Source organism: Mauremys reevesii, linkage group 1, assembly GCF_016161935.1.
Source record: "Mauremys reevesii isolate NIE-2019 linkage group 1, ASM1616193v1, whole genome shotgun sequence".
Taxonomy (NCBI): domain Eukaryota; kingdom Metazoa; phylum Chordata; order Testudines; family Geoemydidae; genus Mauremys; species Mauremys reevesii.
Genome location: NC_052623.1, coordinates 332,247,748 through 332,264,895, shown reverse-complemented (window position 1 = coordinate 332,264,895; position 17,148 = coordinate 332,247,748). Strand labels below are relative to the sequence as shown.

Genomic DNA, 17,148 nt, shown 5'->3' with positions numbered 1-17,148 from the left:
ATCGAACTCCGAATGCGCTCCCGTTGATTCCGGAACTCCACCACCGCGAACGGCGGTGGCGGAGTTGACGGGGGAGCCGCGGACGTCAATCCCGCGCTGTGAGGACGGGTAAGTAACTCGAACTAAGGTAGTTTGACTTCAGCTACGCTATTCGCATAGCTGAAGTTGCGTACCTTAGTTCGACCGCCCCCCCCCCCAGTGTAGACCAGACCTAAGGGAGTTAGGTTCCAGGGAAATTTTTTTCACCAGACAAAAGACTGTGTGTGTACACTCTTTTGTCTGGTGAAAAAAATTTCCCTGGAACCTAACCCCTTCATTTACATTAATTCTTATGGGGAAATTGGATTGGCTTAATTTTGCTTAAAGTCGCATTTTTCAGTAACACAACTACGTTAAGTGAGGAGTTACTGTACCATGGGTAGCTTTCCCACAGTGCAACTCACCATGGGTTTTTGGGAAGGGCTTTCAGTGCCTCATGAGACCAAAACATTTTCATGGGGGGACTGGGACGCTGGCTTCAAGGTCCCATGGTGCATCACCATTCCCCACATCTCAACTGAAACTGATAATATTTCATGCCTTTTTTAAAAATACTGGCATAGCTGCATGTGCGCCATCTCCTGAGAAGCATGGATCCCATTCAGCTGTGACTGTTGTGAGCACTACAAACACCACGCGCCTTATCCTCCAGTATTTCCAGAGCTGGGAGAGGAGCTGCCGCATGGAACATAGCAATGTCCTTCAAGCAGCCATGCTGGAAGCCATAGAATGAAACAATTCCTGATTGCTGCTGGCAGTCGTACAGCAGCTGAACACAATGGAGCGTCGTTTCTGACCAAGAAACAAGCACTGACTGGTGGGATCGCTTTGTTATGGGATGACGATCTGTGGCTGCAGAACTTTGGCAAGTGGCCTTGCGCATACAGGAGCTGTGTGCGGAGCTGTCCATAGCCCTGCAGCACAGCAACACTAAAATGAGATGTACTCTGACAGTGAAAAAACAAGTGGCGATCGCTGCATGGAAGCTTGCAATGCCAGACTTCTACCGGTCAGTGGGGAATCAATTTTGAATTGGTAAATCCATGGTGGGAACTGTTGTGATCCAAATGTGCAGGGCCATTAATTGCATTTTTTGCTAAGAGTAGAGTCCCTTGGCAATATGCAGGACATATTGGATGGTTTTGCCTCAGTGGGGCAATAGGGATATGCATGCCATCTATCTTGGTACCGGACCACCTTGCCAAAGAGTACATAAACAGAAAGGGGTACTTTTCTCCCCACTCCTGCTGAAGCCCTGAGCCCCGGCAGACATGCCCCTCGGGGCTGAAGCCCTGAGCCCCAACAGACACCTACTGTGGGGATGAAAGACCGAGATACCTTCCCTATTTGGCAGAAGCCAGAGGCAATGCGTGGAGAGGGGCACATGGAGTCAGGCTCCTCCCCCTCTCCTCCAGATTTTTGCCAGGGCAGGCTGGACCCGCTTGGTCACGTGGTGCCACCAGGCCCCCTCTCTGCATTGCAGCTGCCGGAGCTGGCAAATGGGGAGCTGCATCTGTGGGGTGAAGCAGCAGCAAACAGCAGGGAACTGCAGGGAGAGCCGTTGCATTTGCTGCTCTCTCCTCCCACAGAGCTAAAGCAGCGACCCCTCCCAGCACCTCCTAGAAAAAGGCATAATGGGGGAATCACGTTCTCTGTTGTTCGCAGTCCGAGCAATTGAAATGAAAACTGCCACTGTCTCCCTAGGTGACCTTTAGCTGATATCACCCTACTAAGGGTAGTAGAGGTTGCAAGGGAACAGATGCTGCAATGATGCCAGCAGATTTAATATTGGAGTGGTGTGGGAAACTGTTCTACTGTGGTGGAAGAAATAAGGCAGCCCTCCCCAGAAACCTGCAACAGATTGCAGAGTACCTCCATGAAACTTTCCTGGAGATCTCTATGGAGGATTCCCAGGCCATCCCTCTGCACATAAACAGCTTTTTCCCTGGGGCTCCCTCTGCCTAGCTGGTGCAGCCACTGGGAAGCAGATAGCCACTGTACCTCGTCATTTAAAACAAAAACCAAAAAATATTATACATAGGTGTAACAGGGCGGTACTCACCGGCAGGCTGGTGACCCAGTAGTGGCTACTGTCAGTCATTACACCCTGGGGCAGACTGCAGGCAAGCACTGCTTCCTCTCTCTGGAGGCAGAGAAGGCCCTGCTCCTCAGTTTAGCTGCAGACACTTCTCAGCTCAGCTCTGTTAGGCCACTTGCAGGGTCCACCCTGCTACAATAGGGTATAAGAACATGTGACCCCAAAATATTAGTTGGAGTTGCATACTCACCAGAGATGCCTTCCCGGGCATCACACTTGGCCACGATGCTGTTCTGTGACTGGCTGGATTGTTCTTGGGTTTCAAACAGCTCTTGGCTCTCCGGGAGAATGGATCCCCCGCTCACTTGTCTCCCATTCTCCTTTTCCTTATCCTAGTCCAAGACCTCCTCAGTGTAGCCTGTGGTGGCCCGGGAGTCTGACTCCTCAGGGGTATCCACACTGCTCTTTGGGGTTGTGGGGTTGTTGCTGGGAATTGCATGTAGCTTGTTGTAGAGGCGGCATGTCTGTGCTACAAAACCAGAATGACTGTTTGCCTCTTTTCTTCTGGTACACTTGCTGAATCTCTTTAATTTTCATACAGCACTTCTGCCTGGCCCTAGTGTAGCCCTTGTCCCCTATGCCACGTGCAATCTTTTCGTAGGTGTCTACATTTCTACGGCTGGATCAGAGCTGTACTTGTACAGACTCCTCTTCACACAGACCAATAAGATTCATCACCGCCTGTGTACTCCAGGTTGACGCACGTTTGGGACATTGAATCGCCATGATCCACTTGGCTGGTGAGCTCTCCACGCTGAGCAGACAGGAAATGGGAATTCAAAAGTTCTTGGTGCTTTAACAGGAGAGGTGCTGTTTCCTGTGTATCTGGCTGTTGAGCAACAAAGTTGAAAACGTTCACCAGAGCAGTCACAGTGGAGTATTGTGGGATACCTCTGGAGGCCAATAAAGTGGACGTAAGCAGGGTACTATCTACGCTGCCTCTTCGTCGCTCTAACAACATTGATTTAAGCACTATGCCTCCTGCGGAGATGGAGTAGTTAAGTTCAATGTAGTAGGCGAGTTACATCAGCAGAATGGATGTGGTAGTGTAGACACAAACTTCATTAGATCGACATAAGCTGCCTTCAGTTGACCTAACTGTGTAGTGTAGACCAGGCCTAAAAGGTTAACAGGTCTGTTAATGCTTCTTCCCAGAACAAGGATGAAGCAGCTACTTGGATTTGTAAATCCAGGCAGCCATCTTACAAAAATAATTTTTGCTCACTGCTGCCTTGGGCTTTAACTGAACCAGTAACGTATTGCCAAAAGGCTCTGGTAATGTAAGAAGGGAAAGATGCATCAAAATGAAGTGGAAGTTTGTGTGTTCAGAATAAAGAAGATCTTTGAGAACCTGAATTACATCACTTGGACTCAAGTGTTCTCTTGAACATTGGTAGGGAGGTGAAATTGGTGTGTGTTCCTGGTCAGAATTATGGGGAGCTGTCATATTTGGATATCTTGGTAGTAATCACTATAAAATGAAAAACTCTCAGACTGTGTCACACTTTTGTGTATGTGTGTTTTGGTATTTTATTATTAGTGTTAATAGAAAACAAATGTTTTAGATCCAAAATCATCAATAGAATGCATAGGAAGTAATATGCAAAAATTACAAATACATTTTAAAATGAAATTGAAAAGTGCTTTTACCCTTGCCTCCTACAAAGGTTTTTATACCCTGTTTATTACCATAATATCTTAGCACCTGAATCTTGAGTTCATGGTTTTGTGTTTCTCCTATGACATTAAATAACAGCACAAGCCTGTAAGCAATGGAGGTCCCTGCCCCACTTCTTAAATATGTGTAATGTTATCCTTTGGAACAAGTGACACTCAGAACTGGAATTCAGGTCCTGAAAGGTTTTTCACTTTTCAAGTTCTAATTTTAACTATTTGTCAACATTAAGCTTATGCATGTGTCCTATTAATTTAAAATCCTAAACAGTCTCTTAAATTTATTTATAGAAGTATTTTGTTCACCTTTACATCTAAAATAAATCTTAACAGAAAGCAAAGAATCCTATTAGAAGAAGTAATAATGCTTAAATTCTCACTGTTTCTTCCTCAGTGTACTGAGACGTACTGTCACCCTTATTACTCAGTTGGCAAAAGAGATGGGAATTCAGGTAGCCATGGAAATTCAAGTAGCAAATACTAATGAAGCTGCCAGAAAATACATGGAGGAGAATGAAAAGTTGCAACAGGTATCTTAATTGCCTTTTTAATTATCTTTTAAAAAGGAAATACTTACAGCAAAAACTGTCTGAGCTGTAAGACCCATTGCAGTGTGGACATACCCAATTAGACACTCATGGCTGGCTCATGCCAACTGACTCATGCTCATGGGGCTCAGCCCAAGGGGTTACAGTCCTAAAGCCCAGACTCCAGCCCGAGCCGTAAAGTTTACACTGCAGTTAAATAGCCTCTTAGGGCTCCTCTCAGTTGTGGAGCTGCTTTTTGGGTGGGTTGACCTAACATGAAAACCATTCTTCTGCATAGTTCAGCCCACTATCTGCCCATCATTTGTGTGGCTCCGTGATATGATGCCAAAATGTTAACAAGGGTTCTTTGTCTCAAAAACTTTCCATCTCGGTCAGTGATGTGTTGTCTGGGTAAGTGCTCTCTCCTTAGTCTCCACAGGCTTGTGTAGGGGTTCAGAGCATGTTTGCCCCTTCTCTGGCTGTTAGTGAAATGTCTGGGAAGGGAAAGTGCTCCATACTCCCTTGCAGTACCAGCTCTTCCAACCTTGATACCAGCAGGAGTGGGTGAGCTGCATAGGTTTCAAGATTTCCACTCAGTTTATGGCAGCTGTTTGACCCTACCACTGTGATTACCTCCTCATGCTTCTAGACAATGGTCCCCAAATTGTGGGGCATGCCCCTCAAGGAGGACACAGATGAATGTTTGGGGTGGGGGTGGGGGCACACAGTGGGGCCTGGGCCAGCCCCCACACATACCAGGGAGGAATCACCATGCTTTAAGCCCCACTCTGCCATCAAGCGCAGTTCCGCCCCTAGACCATCTCTGCCCTCATTCCCTCTCCATCCCCAGGACAGCTCCATCTCAAGCCCCAGCTCTTACCCCATCTCCAGTTCTGCCCCCAACTCTGCCTTCAGCCCAAGTTCTGCTGCTGAGGAAGCCTTAGCTGTGCTGTAATGGAAGGGGGCATGGACGGATTCCCTTACTGTTAAGGTGGGGTACAACTGTAAGAGTTTGCGCACCACTGTTCTAGAACAACGTGCAAGGGGGGATATGCAGGAACTATAAGTGTCATCCTCTATGATTTTAATTTTTAAAAAATCTAATTACTGTGATACTATAGGATATCATAGGTACAACAGAATTGAAATGCATGGAAGGCCTCCAAGGAACAATGAAAGGCTATAGGAAATGGTGTAGGTGATTCAGTAGATGACATTATTTCCTGTCAGTATTGAGCTAGAAGTAGAGGGACTATTATGTTGATGGAAGTGCCATGCTTCACAAAAATAGAGAACTGAGGTCCTGACCACTTGTGATCATGAAAGGAGTATTTGGACCTTTTACTGGTAGCAGAACCTCTGCTCTTAATCTGGCCAAATTACAGTGTATACAATTACATTCTCTCTACTTAAATTTCTTCCGCAGTTGAATTTGACTGAATTTGTATGGGTTTTTTTACTGATTTTTTTTTTAAACTACTATGCATTGTGGTGTTACACCAAATGTGTATATCACTCCAGAGGTGGTTGTATTTTTAGTAGTGGCTGATGTGATTGATCTCTCTAGTTTGCATGTCTTTCTGCAGAGGATTTTTGAAACACACATTTATATAGCACTCTTCTTGAAAGCTGTTGTTCACTGATAAGAACAGCTATACTGGGTCAGACCAAAGATCCATCTAGCGCAGTATCCTGTCTTTCAGCAGTGACCAGTGCCAGGTGCCCCAGATGGAATGAACAGAACAGGTAATCATCAAATGATTCATCCTCTGTCGCCCATTTCCAGATTCTGGCAAACAGAGACTAGGGATGCCATCCCTGCCCATCCTGGCTAATAGCCGTTGATGGACTATCTTCCATGAACTTATCTAGTACGTTTTAAAACCCTGTTCTAGTCTTGACCTTCACAATATCCTCTGGTAAGGAGTTCCATAGGTTGACTGCGTTGTGTGAAAAAATATTTCCTTTTGTTTGTTTTAAATCTGCTGCCTATTAATTTCATTTGGTGACCCCTAGTTCCTGTGTTATGAGAAGGAGTAAATAACACTTCCTTATTTACTTTCTCCACACTAGTCATGATTTTATAGACCTCTGTCATATCCCCCCTTAGTCATCTCTTTTCCAAGCTGAAAAGTCCGAGTCTTCTTAATCTCTCCTTATATGGTAGCCATTCCATACCCCCAATAATTTTTGATGCCCTTTTCTGAACCTTTTCGAATTCCAATATATCTTTTTGAGATGAGGTGACAACATCTCCATGCCATATTCAAGATGTGGGCGTATCATGGATTTATATAGAGGCAATATGATATTTCTATTTTATTATCTATTCCTTTCTTAATGATTCCCAACATTGTGTTTAACTTTTTTGACTACTGCTGCATATTGAGTGGACGTTTTTAGAAAACTATCCACAATGACTCCAAGATCTCTCTTGAGTGGTAACAGCTAATTTTAGACCCCATCATTTTATATGTATAGTTGGGATTATGTTTTCCAATGTGCATTACTTTGCAGTTATCAACATTGAATTTCATTTGCCTATTTGTTGCCCAGTTACCCAGTATTGTGAGATCCTTTTGTCACTCTTCGCAGTCTGCTTTGGACTTAACTATCTTGAGTAGTTTGTATCGTCTCCAAATTTTATCACCTCACTGTTTACCCCTTTTTCCAGATCATTTATGAATATGTTGAATAGGACTAGTTCCAGTACAAACCCCTGGGGGACTCCACTGCTTACTGCTCTCCATTCTGAAAACTGACCATTTATTCTTACCCTTTGTTTCCCATCTTTTAACCAGTTACCAATCCATAAGAGGACCTTCCCTCTTATCCCATGATAGCTTACTTTGCTGAAGAGCCTTTGGTGAGGGACCTTGTCAAAGGCTTTCTGAAAAATCTAAATACACTATATTCACTGGATCCCCCTTGTCCACATGCTTGTTGACCCCCTCAAAGAATTCTAGTAGATTGGTGAGGCATGATTTCCCTTTACAAAAACCAGGTAGACTTTTCCCCAACAAATTCTGTTCATCTATATGTCTGACAATTTTGTTCTTTACTATAGTTTCAACCAGTTTGCCTGGTACTGAAGTCAAGCTTACCGGCCTGTAATTGCCGGGATCGTGTCTGGAGTGATTAGGTTACATCCACAGTTAATAGTTCTGCAATTTCACATTTGAGTTCCTTCAGAACTCTTGGGTAAATACCATCCAGTCCTGGTGACTTATTACTGTTTAGTTTATCAGTTTGTTTCAAAATGTCCTCTAATGATACCTCAATCTGGGGCAGTTCCTCAGGCTTGTCACCTAAAAAGAATAGCTCATGTTTTGGAATCTCCCTCACCTCCTCAGCTGTGAAGACCAATGCAAAGGATTAATTTAGTTTCTCTGCAGTGGCCTTAACGACTTCCAAGGTTGCCCAACACTTTGCTTGAATGAGGCTCATGTAATAGCATGAATTGATTTAAATCAAAGGATTTAAATCACCGATATTAATAATTATTTAAATAATCAATTTTAATCGTGCTTTGCTCGTTTTAATCATACTTTTTAGTTATTTTCCTAACAAAAAGTTGATTCTCATTGGTTGGTAACCATTAAAACATGTTGATGTACAACTAAAGATAGCCTTTACACTAAATTTGATGTTTCTTTTTGCTAACCATACATATTTTAACAAGGGTCACCAAATGAAAAAATAAATAGGCAGCAGCAAAAAAAAAAAAAAAAAAAAACAGTCACAGTGTAACTTAAACTCCTTACCCTGAGGAGAGTGTGGGCTAGGGATATAAATGTTTAAAAAAGGGGACTGGATAAATCATGGTGGCTAAGTCCATAAATGGCCATTAGCCAGGATGGATAAGAATGGTCCCCCCCCTCCTCTGGTCAGAGAGGGGATGAGATGGGATGCAGGAGAGAGAGATGATCTGATCATTGTGCCTTAGATCTCTCCTCTCAGGGGCACCTGGCATTGGCCACTGTCGGTAGACAGATACTGGGCTAGATGGACCTTTGGTCTGACCCGGTACGGCCTTTCTTATGTTCTTATTTATTTAAGCAATTATATAGCTTAACTTATTCAGATTCTTGATTTATGTGTTTATTTTTTACTAGATGAATTTTTATTTGTGATTTGTGTTGAGCTCTATTTGGATGGAAGTTCAAAATTGATTAAAATGCACAAAAACAGCCTTTAATTATTTTATTAAATCTACCTTAAATATGCTGGATGCACTATTTTTTTATGTATCAAAACATGGTTGGCCTTTCAAACTAATATCTGTAGTTAGTAAATTGAACTGATTAATTCTGTTCACCATGTCTTTCAGAGTTTTAGAACTTGTACATCTCATCCTGTCACGCTTAGTTTTCATTCATAGATTGGAAGGGGAAAAGAAGTTTCATGCTTTTTCAGCTCCCAGTTGGTTTCCTAACTCTGAATGAATTAGTCATTGAACTGAACTAGTTGAATAAACTGAAATGAGGAAAATGGTCTCTCTGCACTCGCAGAAGAGGCCACTGCTACCAAAAGCTGACTTAGCGCATCAGCAAACTGTGGTTCCAAGTTGCTTAGCTAGTGACTTCCACCAGTTCAGTGGTTTGACTTTCTTTAAAGCTTGGCAGCAAATACAAATTGCTTAATTTTATTTTTTAGTATTTAATCTAAATGATTTTAATTCATTATAAGACGTTAGGCCTTCACATACAATTGAATTTGAAATTAATAATCTAACTATGTTTATTTTTTAAAAAGAGACCTGTTTTCAATTTAAATAAAAATCCAATTTAAACTAAAACTGATTTTTCTTTTTTCTTAAATTTTTTAATCCACCATGTCATATAATCACTTACACAAACATCTAGTATTATGTTAGCTATTGGCATGCTAGCTACTTTCATTATGGCTGTTACCTGGGGATTAGCTAATTTGTTTATGCACTTACAATTTAACTTTTCAAAAAATATATTGCTTTAGGAAAAGTAGAAACAAAAGGTTTAAAATTTGCCATTTGAAGTAATCCTTTGGCTGGTTCAATACATGGTATTGTTAAGGAAGGAAAATTAATGTATTTCATCAGTGTTGTGTAATATAAGGAATTTTGCCTGGCACTAACTAGTTGGATCTCTGTAGGAAAAAGTTAAGTAAGAAGTCAAAAATACAAATTTTGGCAGTTTTGTTTCACAACTGAGATTCTGGTCAATAAAACACATTATCAAAATAGAGTTATCTAGAGATGTGTTCAAGCATACCTTCAGTGTAAGTAGGCGGTAACAGCTTGTGGAGCCAGGAACCATAACTGTTTCTGATAACTTTTACATATGTGAACAAACTTTAAGATCAATATGTACTAGAAAGGATACACAAAATTTATTGGTAATTTGGGTAGGTGTCTTGTAAGGAAATAAGATCAGTAGAGTGGATTGTAGGCAAGTCTTTGTGTAATCCATGATTCTGTGTTCATGGAATTTGGCATTTTGCCAAACTACCATAGAATCCCCTGTTTTGGCTGGGAAATCTGCCATTTTGCTCTAGCCAGATTCCTGACATCTTGCATTTTCTGTCCTGCTGTGTTGTGGCTGCAGCTTCCTCTTCCTCTTTCTGTGCTGCTTTCACTACGAAGAGGACTGTGTTACATAAGCAGCACATTCTCCCCTCTTGCAAATAACAGTCAGAAAGCAGAGTAGCTCTCCTGGCTCATCAGGACCTTCCTTGCATATCTCTGGAGGTGTGTCCCCTGAGGGGAGAACTGTGGCAGCCAAGGGCCATGCTGGTGGGTGGCAGGTGTCAGGCAGAGCTCCATCCCGCTTGGGATGCAAAGTGTAGTGGACTGGTTTAAGATAGTCTGGGTCCCTAGGCACACAATGACAGGAGGTTCCCAATGGTTCTGCCCTTGCACGAAAGCCCCACCCCCCACTTGAAGTGGTGGTGGAATAAAGTCCACTCCTCTCACAGAGCATCATGGAGTCCCTTTCTTAGCCTGGCAGGAATGGCATCAGGGCCCCCCCTCTTCTGGAAAATAGCAGCTGCAGCATTTGGGATCACTGTCTTGCCCCAGAAAAGAAAGGGTGGCCCAAGTACTTACACCCTGGCTGCTAATGTATCTGCTTCAGTGGGCCAGGCCTGCTGCTGTCTTCCCCGCCTGTCACACACACAATCCTTTGCTGAGGTAGCTAGCAGGGATTGGCGGGCTAGTGGTGGTGGGGGGTTGAATTAACACTCTATTGAGGAAAAAATGGGCAATTCTACACTCAGAGCTGGTGTTTGTCTACAGATTTGGGTTACCTCTACAACCATGAGGGCTAAAAAAAACCCCTTTTTTACTAAAAGTTGAGATTCTTATCTAGCCAAATGCTTTCAGGAGCTGGGTCTATAGGTATGGGCCTATAGTTGCCTACTATTTTGTCCAGCCCTGGAAGCATGTGTATGTATTGGTCAGACTCTCTGCATATGGACACACTTCACAGCCGAGGAGAAACAGGTATGCCAATGCCCCAGCTCACTAGTACAGTTTCTCTGGGACACAGTGTTCCCTCTGCAGCCCAGCTCTGACCTCCCAGGGTCCCACTGTCAACCAGAGAAGGATGGAGCTTTATTCACTCAGCTGGGTACTCGGTATTTATCTATCTCAGCTGGGTACTGTCCCTACAGAAACCTTAAACACCCAACCATATTGGGAGTAACCTTCCCCTTTACCCCAGGTTTCCATAAATTATGCCTTCAGAGAGGACTCAGCAATAAATGATGAAAAAATAAATTAACCTACAGAACTCTGCCATAGAACTGAAGGACACTTGCTCTGAAATTGTGTGTTGGAGTATAAGGGACCCAGGTTAGAGGTAATAAATCCACAATCAAACACACCATCTCTTACATTACTGACTACTCCTTCAGCATTTTATTTGGTAGTTCCTCTTTCACCCGTCTTGGATGATGCCCTTGATAAAAATCCAGGGACCTTTTGCTCTTTCTCCTGAATACTCTGAGCAATCTCATTTGATCTCATGAGTTCAGCTCTTTTTCCCATGTAGCTGACTCTGGTATCTACCTCTTTACCTTTGAATGATTTGTATGTCCAGTATCCTATCTTCTCCACCCTCTGTTGCTCTGCACAAGAAAATGTGTTGCTCCTTTTCTTCACCTAAAAGCTTGCCTCTTCCCTTGCTCTCCTTAAATGGGACAGTTCACGTTCATGTGCTTGATGTGGGAGGTCAGTTGAGCGGAGGATTGAATTTCTTTGAAGGGAGAATACTGGGGAGGGAGGAGTAGACGCATGGGAGAGGAAGTTGTAGGAGAAATGAGGGAAAAGTCACAAGAAACAGTGACTAATCCTGGATATTTTATCATTTTATAATTAAGGCACAACTCTCTTTATAAAATTGCTTGAAATATAAAGATTCATAATAGCAAGTACAGTAGGTACATAACTTTTATTTAGTGCCTACTACAGCTTTTGTGGGGACTTCCAGGTGCTTAGCATTTCTGGAAATAAGATGTATTTAAGTACCTAAACATCTTATTAATATAAAAGATTAAGTGATGACTTGATCACAAACTACAAGTATTACAAGGAGAAGCGATTTTCTGATAATAGATTATTATTTTATCTGTCAGAAAAAGGAATAATGAGATCCAATGTTTGGAAGCTACCCCTGGACAAATTCAGAGTAGAAATAAGGCACAATTTAACAGTGAAGGTAGCTAACCATTGGAGCAGAGAATCTACCACATCTCTTGGTAAGCTATCACCTGCAGTCTTTAAATCAAGACTGGATCTTTTATTTTCAAAGAGATGCTATAGTTTAGACACATTGTGGGTTTGATGCCGAAATTATTGGGTGAATTTCTTTGGCCTATGTTATGCAGGAGGTTATAACAGACAATCCTAATGGTCCCTTTCAACCTTAAATGTTATGACTATATTTATGGATGCATCTGTTTTGTTTTGTTTTTTCCAGAGGTGCTAATCTTTTATAGCTTCTTTTTGACATCAGTGGGAATTGAAGACATCCAGCACATTGTAGGATGAGGGCCAATGTTGTTTGGTCATTTGTATTAATATCTAGCAGTAATTTAAACTAATACTAACTTTACTCACAATTTTTTTTATTATTATTATTATTAATTTTGGCTAGGCGTTGAATGAAAAAGGGAAGTGTGAAAATGAACAGGCCCTAGAAGAAGACAATAAAAAACTGAGGAAAGAAACTGAAAAACTGAAAGCGGAATTAAAGAAAACTTCGAATGGTAACCTGTTTTTTTAATTGTTCTTTTTAATGAGAATGACTTGGCTTTCTATGCCTCAAAGCTTGGTCCTTAAATTCAATAGTCTAAGAAATCTCCTAACAAAAATATCAGATTCATCATTTTTATATATTCAAGTAATTTTGATTTTTATTTCCTTAAAAAAAATAAAAATAAAAGATTTTAGCTCACTTGATCAAATAATCCCTGGTGTAGGTCAGGTGAACTCCACTTACTTAAATGGAGTTTGAGACCTTTGTAAGCAGGTGCTTTTGCCCAGTATTTCAGGTACAGTCAGTGTCACTTTCTCTTACAGTAAACATGTTATGCAAAGTTGTATGTTGTAAACAATTATAATGTAACTAAGGCACTAGAATTATAACCTTTAGCTGTTTTAATTCAGCTGGATAGGTCTTGATATCAAAGTGTTATACTGTACAAGAATGCAATTTACAGGTACCAAGATAACCTTTCATGTCTTGTAATATATAACTAGGCTTGGCAGAATTGCGATCTTTACTTTTTTAAAATGTTGGTGGATAATATTGATAATTTTAAAGCATTTTTCTGTTATGGATTTAAATTTTCACTTTTAGGAAATTATGGAGGGGTTAGACAGTAATGACAGAAGTTGAGATTTGTAGAGAGGTTAGCTGGGCCTCGTCTCTCTCTGGGGCGGTGAGGAACCACACCACCTCACTAAATTTGGGAAGATGTCTTGTGGGGAATTAGTTTGGCCGCGGGAGTCTTCCTCTGCAGCCTTTGTGAGGGCAGAACTAAACACAGCAAGCCCAGGCCCTAGGTCAAGACGGGGCAATAGTGAGTGAAGTGCTCAGGCCCTCAGGCTGGGTCTGAGCAACAACAGTATATAACAGTCAGCCCATGCCCTTGGCTCCAAAGGGCCTGGGAGAGGAAGAGACTGCCACACGAGAGTTGGGTGGCAGGGGAGACGCAAGTCCTCCCACTCCACTGTGTCCCAGTCTGGGGCCCTAGCAGCGGCAGAAGACCCGCTGCTGAGTCAGTAGGGATCCTGGCCGCAACACACTGACACGGGTTCTGGCAGTGCTGCAGCCAGACTAGGGTCGGCTGCCCCTGGGCTACTTCCAGACTCCCCCTCTTGAGGTACCTGGGTCAGGGTGGTGTCCTCAGGGGGGTCCAGCACCATGGGTTCCTCGGGATAGCTGGCACAGGGCAGGCCTGGCAACTCCTCCAGGTAGCTGGCGCGGAGCAGGCCTGCAACTCCTCTGGGTAGCTGGCACGGGGCAGGTTGGGCCAGTCCTTGGGTTTACCGCAGGCCACTGGGGTTTCCCAATCGCAAGCTAGGCCGGAGGCGTCTGGCCTCCCCAGCGGCTGCCGTCTCAGTGAGCTCTGGGGTCGGGCCTTTATACTTCCAGTGCCATGCCTGACCCTCTGGGGGGCAGGCTCAGAGCTCCCTGGCTCCGCCCATGCTGGTGTTGGGCAGGACACTCTCCAGGGCAGCAGGAACCACACTGCCTCACTACAAGATTCAAAAAGTTAAAGTTTTATAACTTTAAAACACAAATTGTCAACATCAGATGTCAAAATATACAAAGAAAATATCCTTAATTTCTTAGGCAAAGTAAGAAAAATGCTGCTTATCTATACATTTTGATTAGCATCAATGGAAACATTTTTCATTAGTTTGTGTGTGACCAGTGAAATTGACATTAACTTTATATTTACTGATACAAATCTAATCCTTCCAAGCCTATGTACAATCTTCCTCTTCATACCAAAAAAGGGATGGTATATGAAAAGTTTATTCGGTACAGTGTAGTTTTTAAACCACAGATACAAGGTAAGCCCTTCCCGGAATTCTGACTGTTTGTATTTTTCTTTTCTTTCTTTTTTTTTTCTTCTTTTTTTTTTTTAAACTGTAGAGACATTTTGCATTTCTTCTCTTTTTTTTATTTTTTTAAAAAGGGGGGGGATGATGTGCTTTGTAGCATGACACCATATGTTATCAGCTATCGTTTTTAAGGTTTAGGCTGTCATAACTGCTTTCTTGGTTAATTGACACTGAGATAAAAGCAGATTTTACCTGTTTGAAGATGTCCTCTTTTGATCTTTCAAGGTGTGTGACATTTATGAACACTCTCACCCATCTGAAATTAATGTTTTAGATAACATCACTTGTGACCTTGTAAAGATCAAATAGACACAATCTAGTCCAAAAATATTTTTCCTTGACGATATACAGAATGCTGTCACCATAAAGTAGCAGTACTCATGAGATCACAGAGTGGTCAGTGGCCTGGCTAGAGTAGTGTGCCTTTGCTACTAAACTGCAAGAATAACAACTCCAAACATTTAATGAATCATAGTTGTCAGTTCTAAAGCTGAAGACAAATTAAAACTGCAGAACAACTGTTTTTAATTGGGCTTGATGCATTAATACAGCAAAAATCCATTATTTTGAAAGGAGGGGGTCTCCTTTACCCTTTTCCCTGCCAGAGGCCCTCTGAGGAGCAGTCTCTTAATCATATGAAAGCGACAAACTGGTGTGTGAGTTTAGAACACACCATTTTTCCTAGAGAAAACAAGGCCAGAATTGTAGATAAGGGGTTTACCTAAATCTGAGGAAAAAGTGGTAGAGGAGGTGACAAAGATTTCAGACAGGTTTTTTTTGTTATGTTTTGTTCTGGTTTTTCCATCCCCATTTAGGCCTCTTTTTTAGCAATGCTATGGAAGTGAAGGAAATGGGGGCTTTTATTTTTCTTTATTGCAGACCCACATACTGAGGGCTTTACAGGCACCCAGCAGTGGGTTAGCTAGCACTTTCAGAGCGTAAGTCCATTTTTAGCATACCTGGACATGTAATTACATGTCCTTAGAGAAAAATTCTGAGATGGCAGTTTATAGATGCACATACATATTATGAAGACTGTTTCACTACTATCTGAAAATGACTGAGTGCTGGCAGGATTTATTAGTGGTGATGTAGACCTGATGGTCATGAGTGACTGACTGTCTTCTGGTATGATTTTCTGTATAAAGCCAAAAAAATGAATCCAGAAATAAGAAAATATTTCTCCTTTTGCACACAGGTACATTTCAAGACTAAAATTGCTTATAACAGGAAAATTTTATCTAAATTCTCAAAGGCTCTCAACCTATCTGCTAGCACTGTACTTACTACCTTTTGCATGTAGACAAGTTTACTTATGGAAAACTTGTACATACAAATTTGCAGGGGAACTTCTCGAGGCTATTTCTGAAAATGTGAAGTTTCTTTGGTGTGTTTTAGTTTCCTAAATTTCAATCAAGAGTAAACATAATAGCCCTACATACTGAAACAACATAATACACTATTTTGCTAGTGCCATAAATTGTCTAAAAACCCGCAGTGAAATAAACTGGTCTGAGTTTAATTTGCAGGACTTTCCTTTTCTCAGCTATCCTTTTCGTGGATGGATTAGAAAATGGATTAGAAAAATACATTTAAATGACTATATATTAACCTCATCCACCTTGTCTATATATTAACCAGGCATTTGTCTTATCTATCCTTTCTCACGTATGGATCCTGTACTTTAGGGAACTATTGAAATGTGAAGTTTTTGTTCATGACCATGGGACCTTTTCTGAGGGACGTGCAGCAGAATTGACCTGCTCCTTTTCGTCCTCAACTCACCTTGCCTTCTGCAGGCACTGCACTAACATCTAGTAAAAGTTACAGCTTTATTTACACATAACAAAAAGTTATACAGATTGACAAGTATTAATTAAGCATTGCAGCAGAACAGATCCGTGCCAAATTCCTCAGTAGCATGTGGACATCTCATGATAATGCTCCACTCCATATGATTTGCACCAAACGTTCTGCCTGTATCTGAGAGCATGACAACCCTTCTGCTCTTCCATTCCTGTATATTTTCATTAAATGACGCTTCTTCCATACCAGACTCCATCCATATCAAAGCTGTTCCACTACACAGAATAAGAAATCCAAAATAAGAGGACACAGAACCCCACTGACATGTCTCCCTTTTTTTTCCCCTGCCAACCTTCCAGCCACAATAAGCAAAAGGGGTAACATGTCTGTCTTTTTTGTTTAATGTGGCATTCATGTTTTGCAAAATGTTTAAAGTGTGTGTTTGTGGGGTGGTAATTTTGAACTTCATGATGAGTAAAATTTTCAAAAGTGCATTTGGTGCTTCGAAGCTTAAGTCGCTTTTGAAAATGAGATTTAGGGTATGTTTCCACTGCAGCTGGGACTCGTGCTAACTCAGTTCAAGCTAGTATGCTAAAAGTAGCAGTGGGGACGTTGTGGCACTGGCTGAGACTTGGGCTGGCAGCCTGAGTCCAAGCCAGCCTGACCCCCTGGGTCCAAGTTCAGACAGCTAGCCCAAGCTGCCTCCAGTATTGCAATCTTCACACAGACATTTTTAACACACTAGCTCAAGGTGAGTTAGCACAAGTCTGTCTGCCCACACTGGGAATATCAGCTCCTGGCTGCAGTGTAGTGTCAAAGTTAGATTTAGGACTCACAATTTGTCAGACCACTCTGTTTTATTAGCAAAGCGTTCTGCTAATACACCCAGA

At 42.0% G+C, this 17,148-nt stretch overlaps 1 protein-coding gene across 2 annotated transcripts in view; it reads left to right on the top strand.

Annotated features, from left to right (window-relative positions):
• Nucleotides 1-17,148, top strand: part of BCAP29 (B cell receptor associated protein 29) — a 50,585-nt gene that overhangs the window by 20,920 nt on the left and 12,517 nt on the right. For both annotated transcript variants that reach the window (XM_039516695.1, XM_039516703.1), the window contains exons 5-6: nucleotides 4,206-4,341; nucleotides 12,474-12,585. In XM_039516695.1, coding sequence (XP_039372629.1) covers nucleotides 4,206-4,341; nucleotides 12,474-12,585 — 248 coding nt within the window. The remainder of the gene's footprint in view (nucleotides 1-4,205; nucleotides 4,342-12,473; nucleotides 12,586-17,148) is intronic.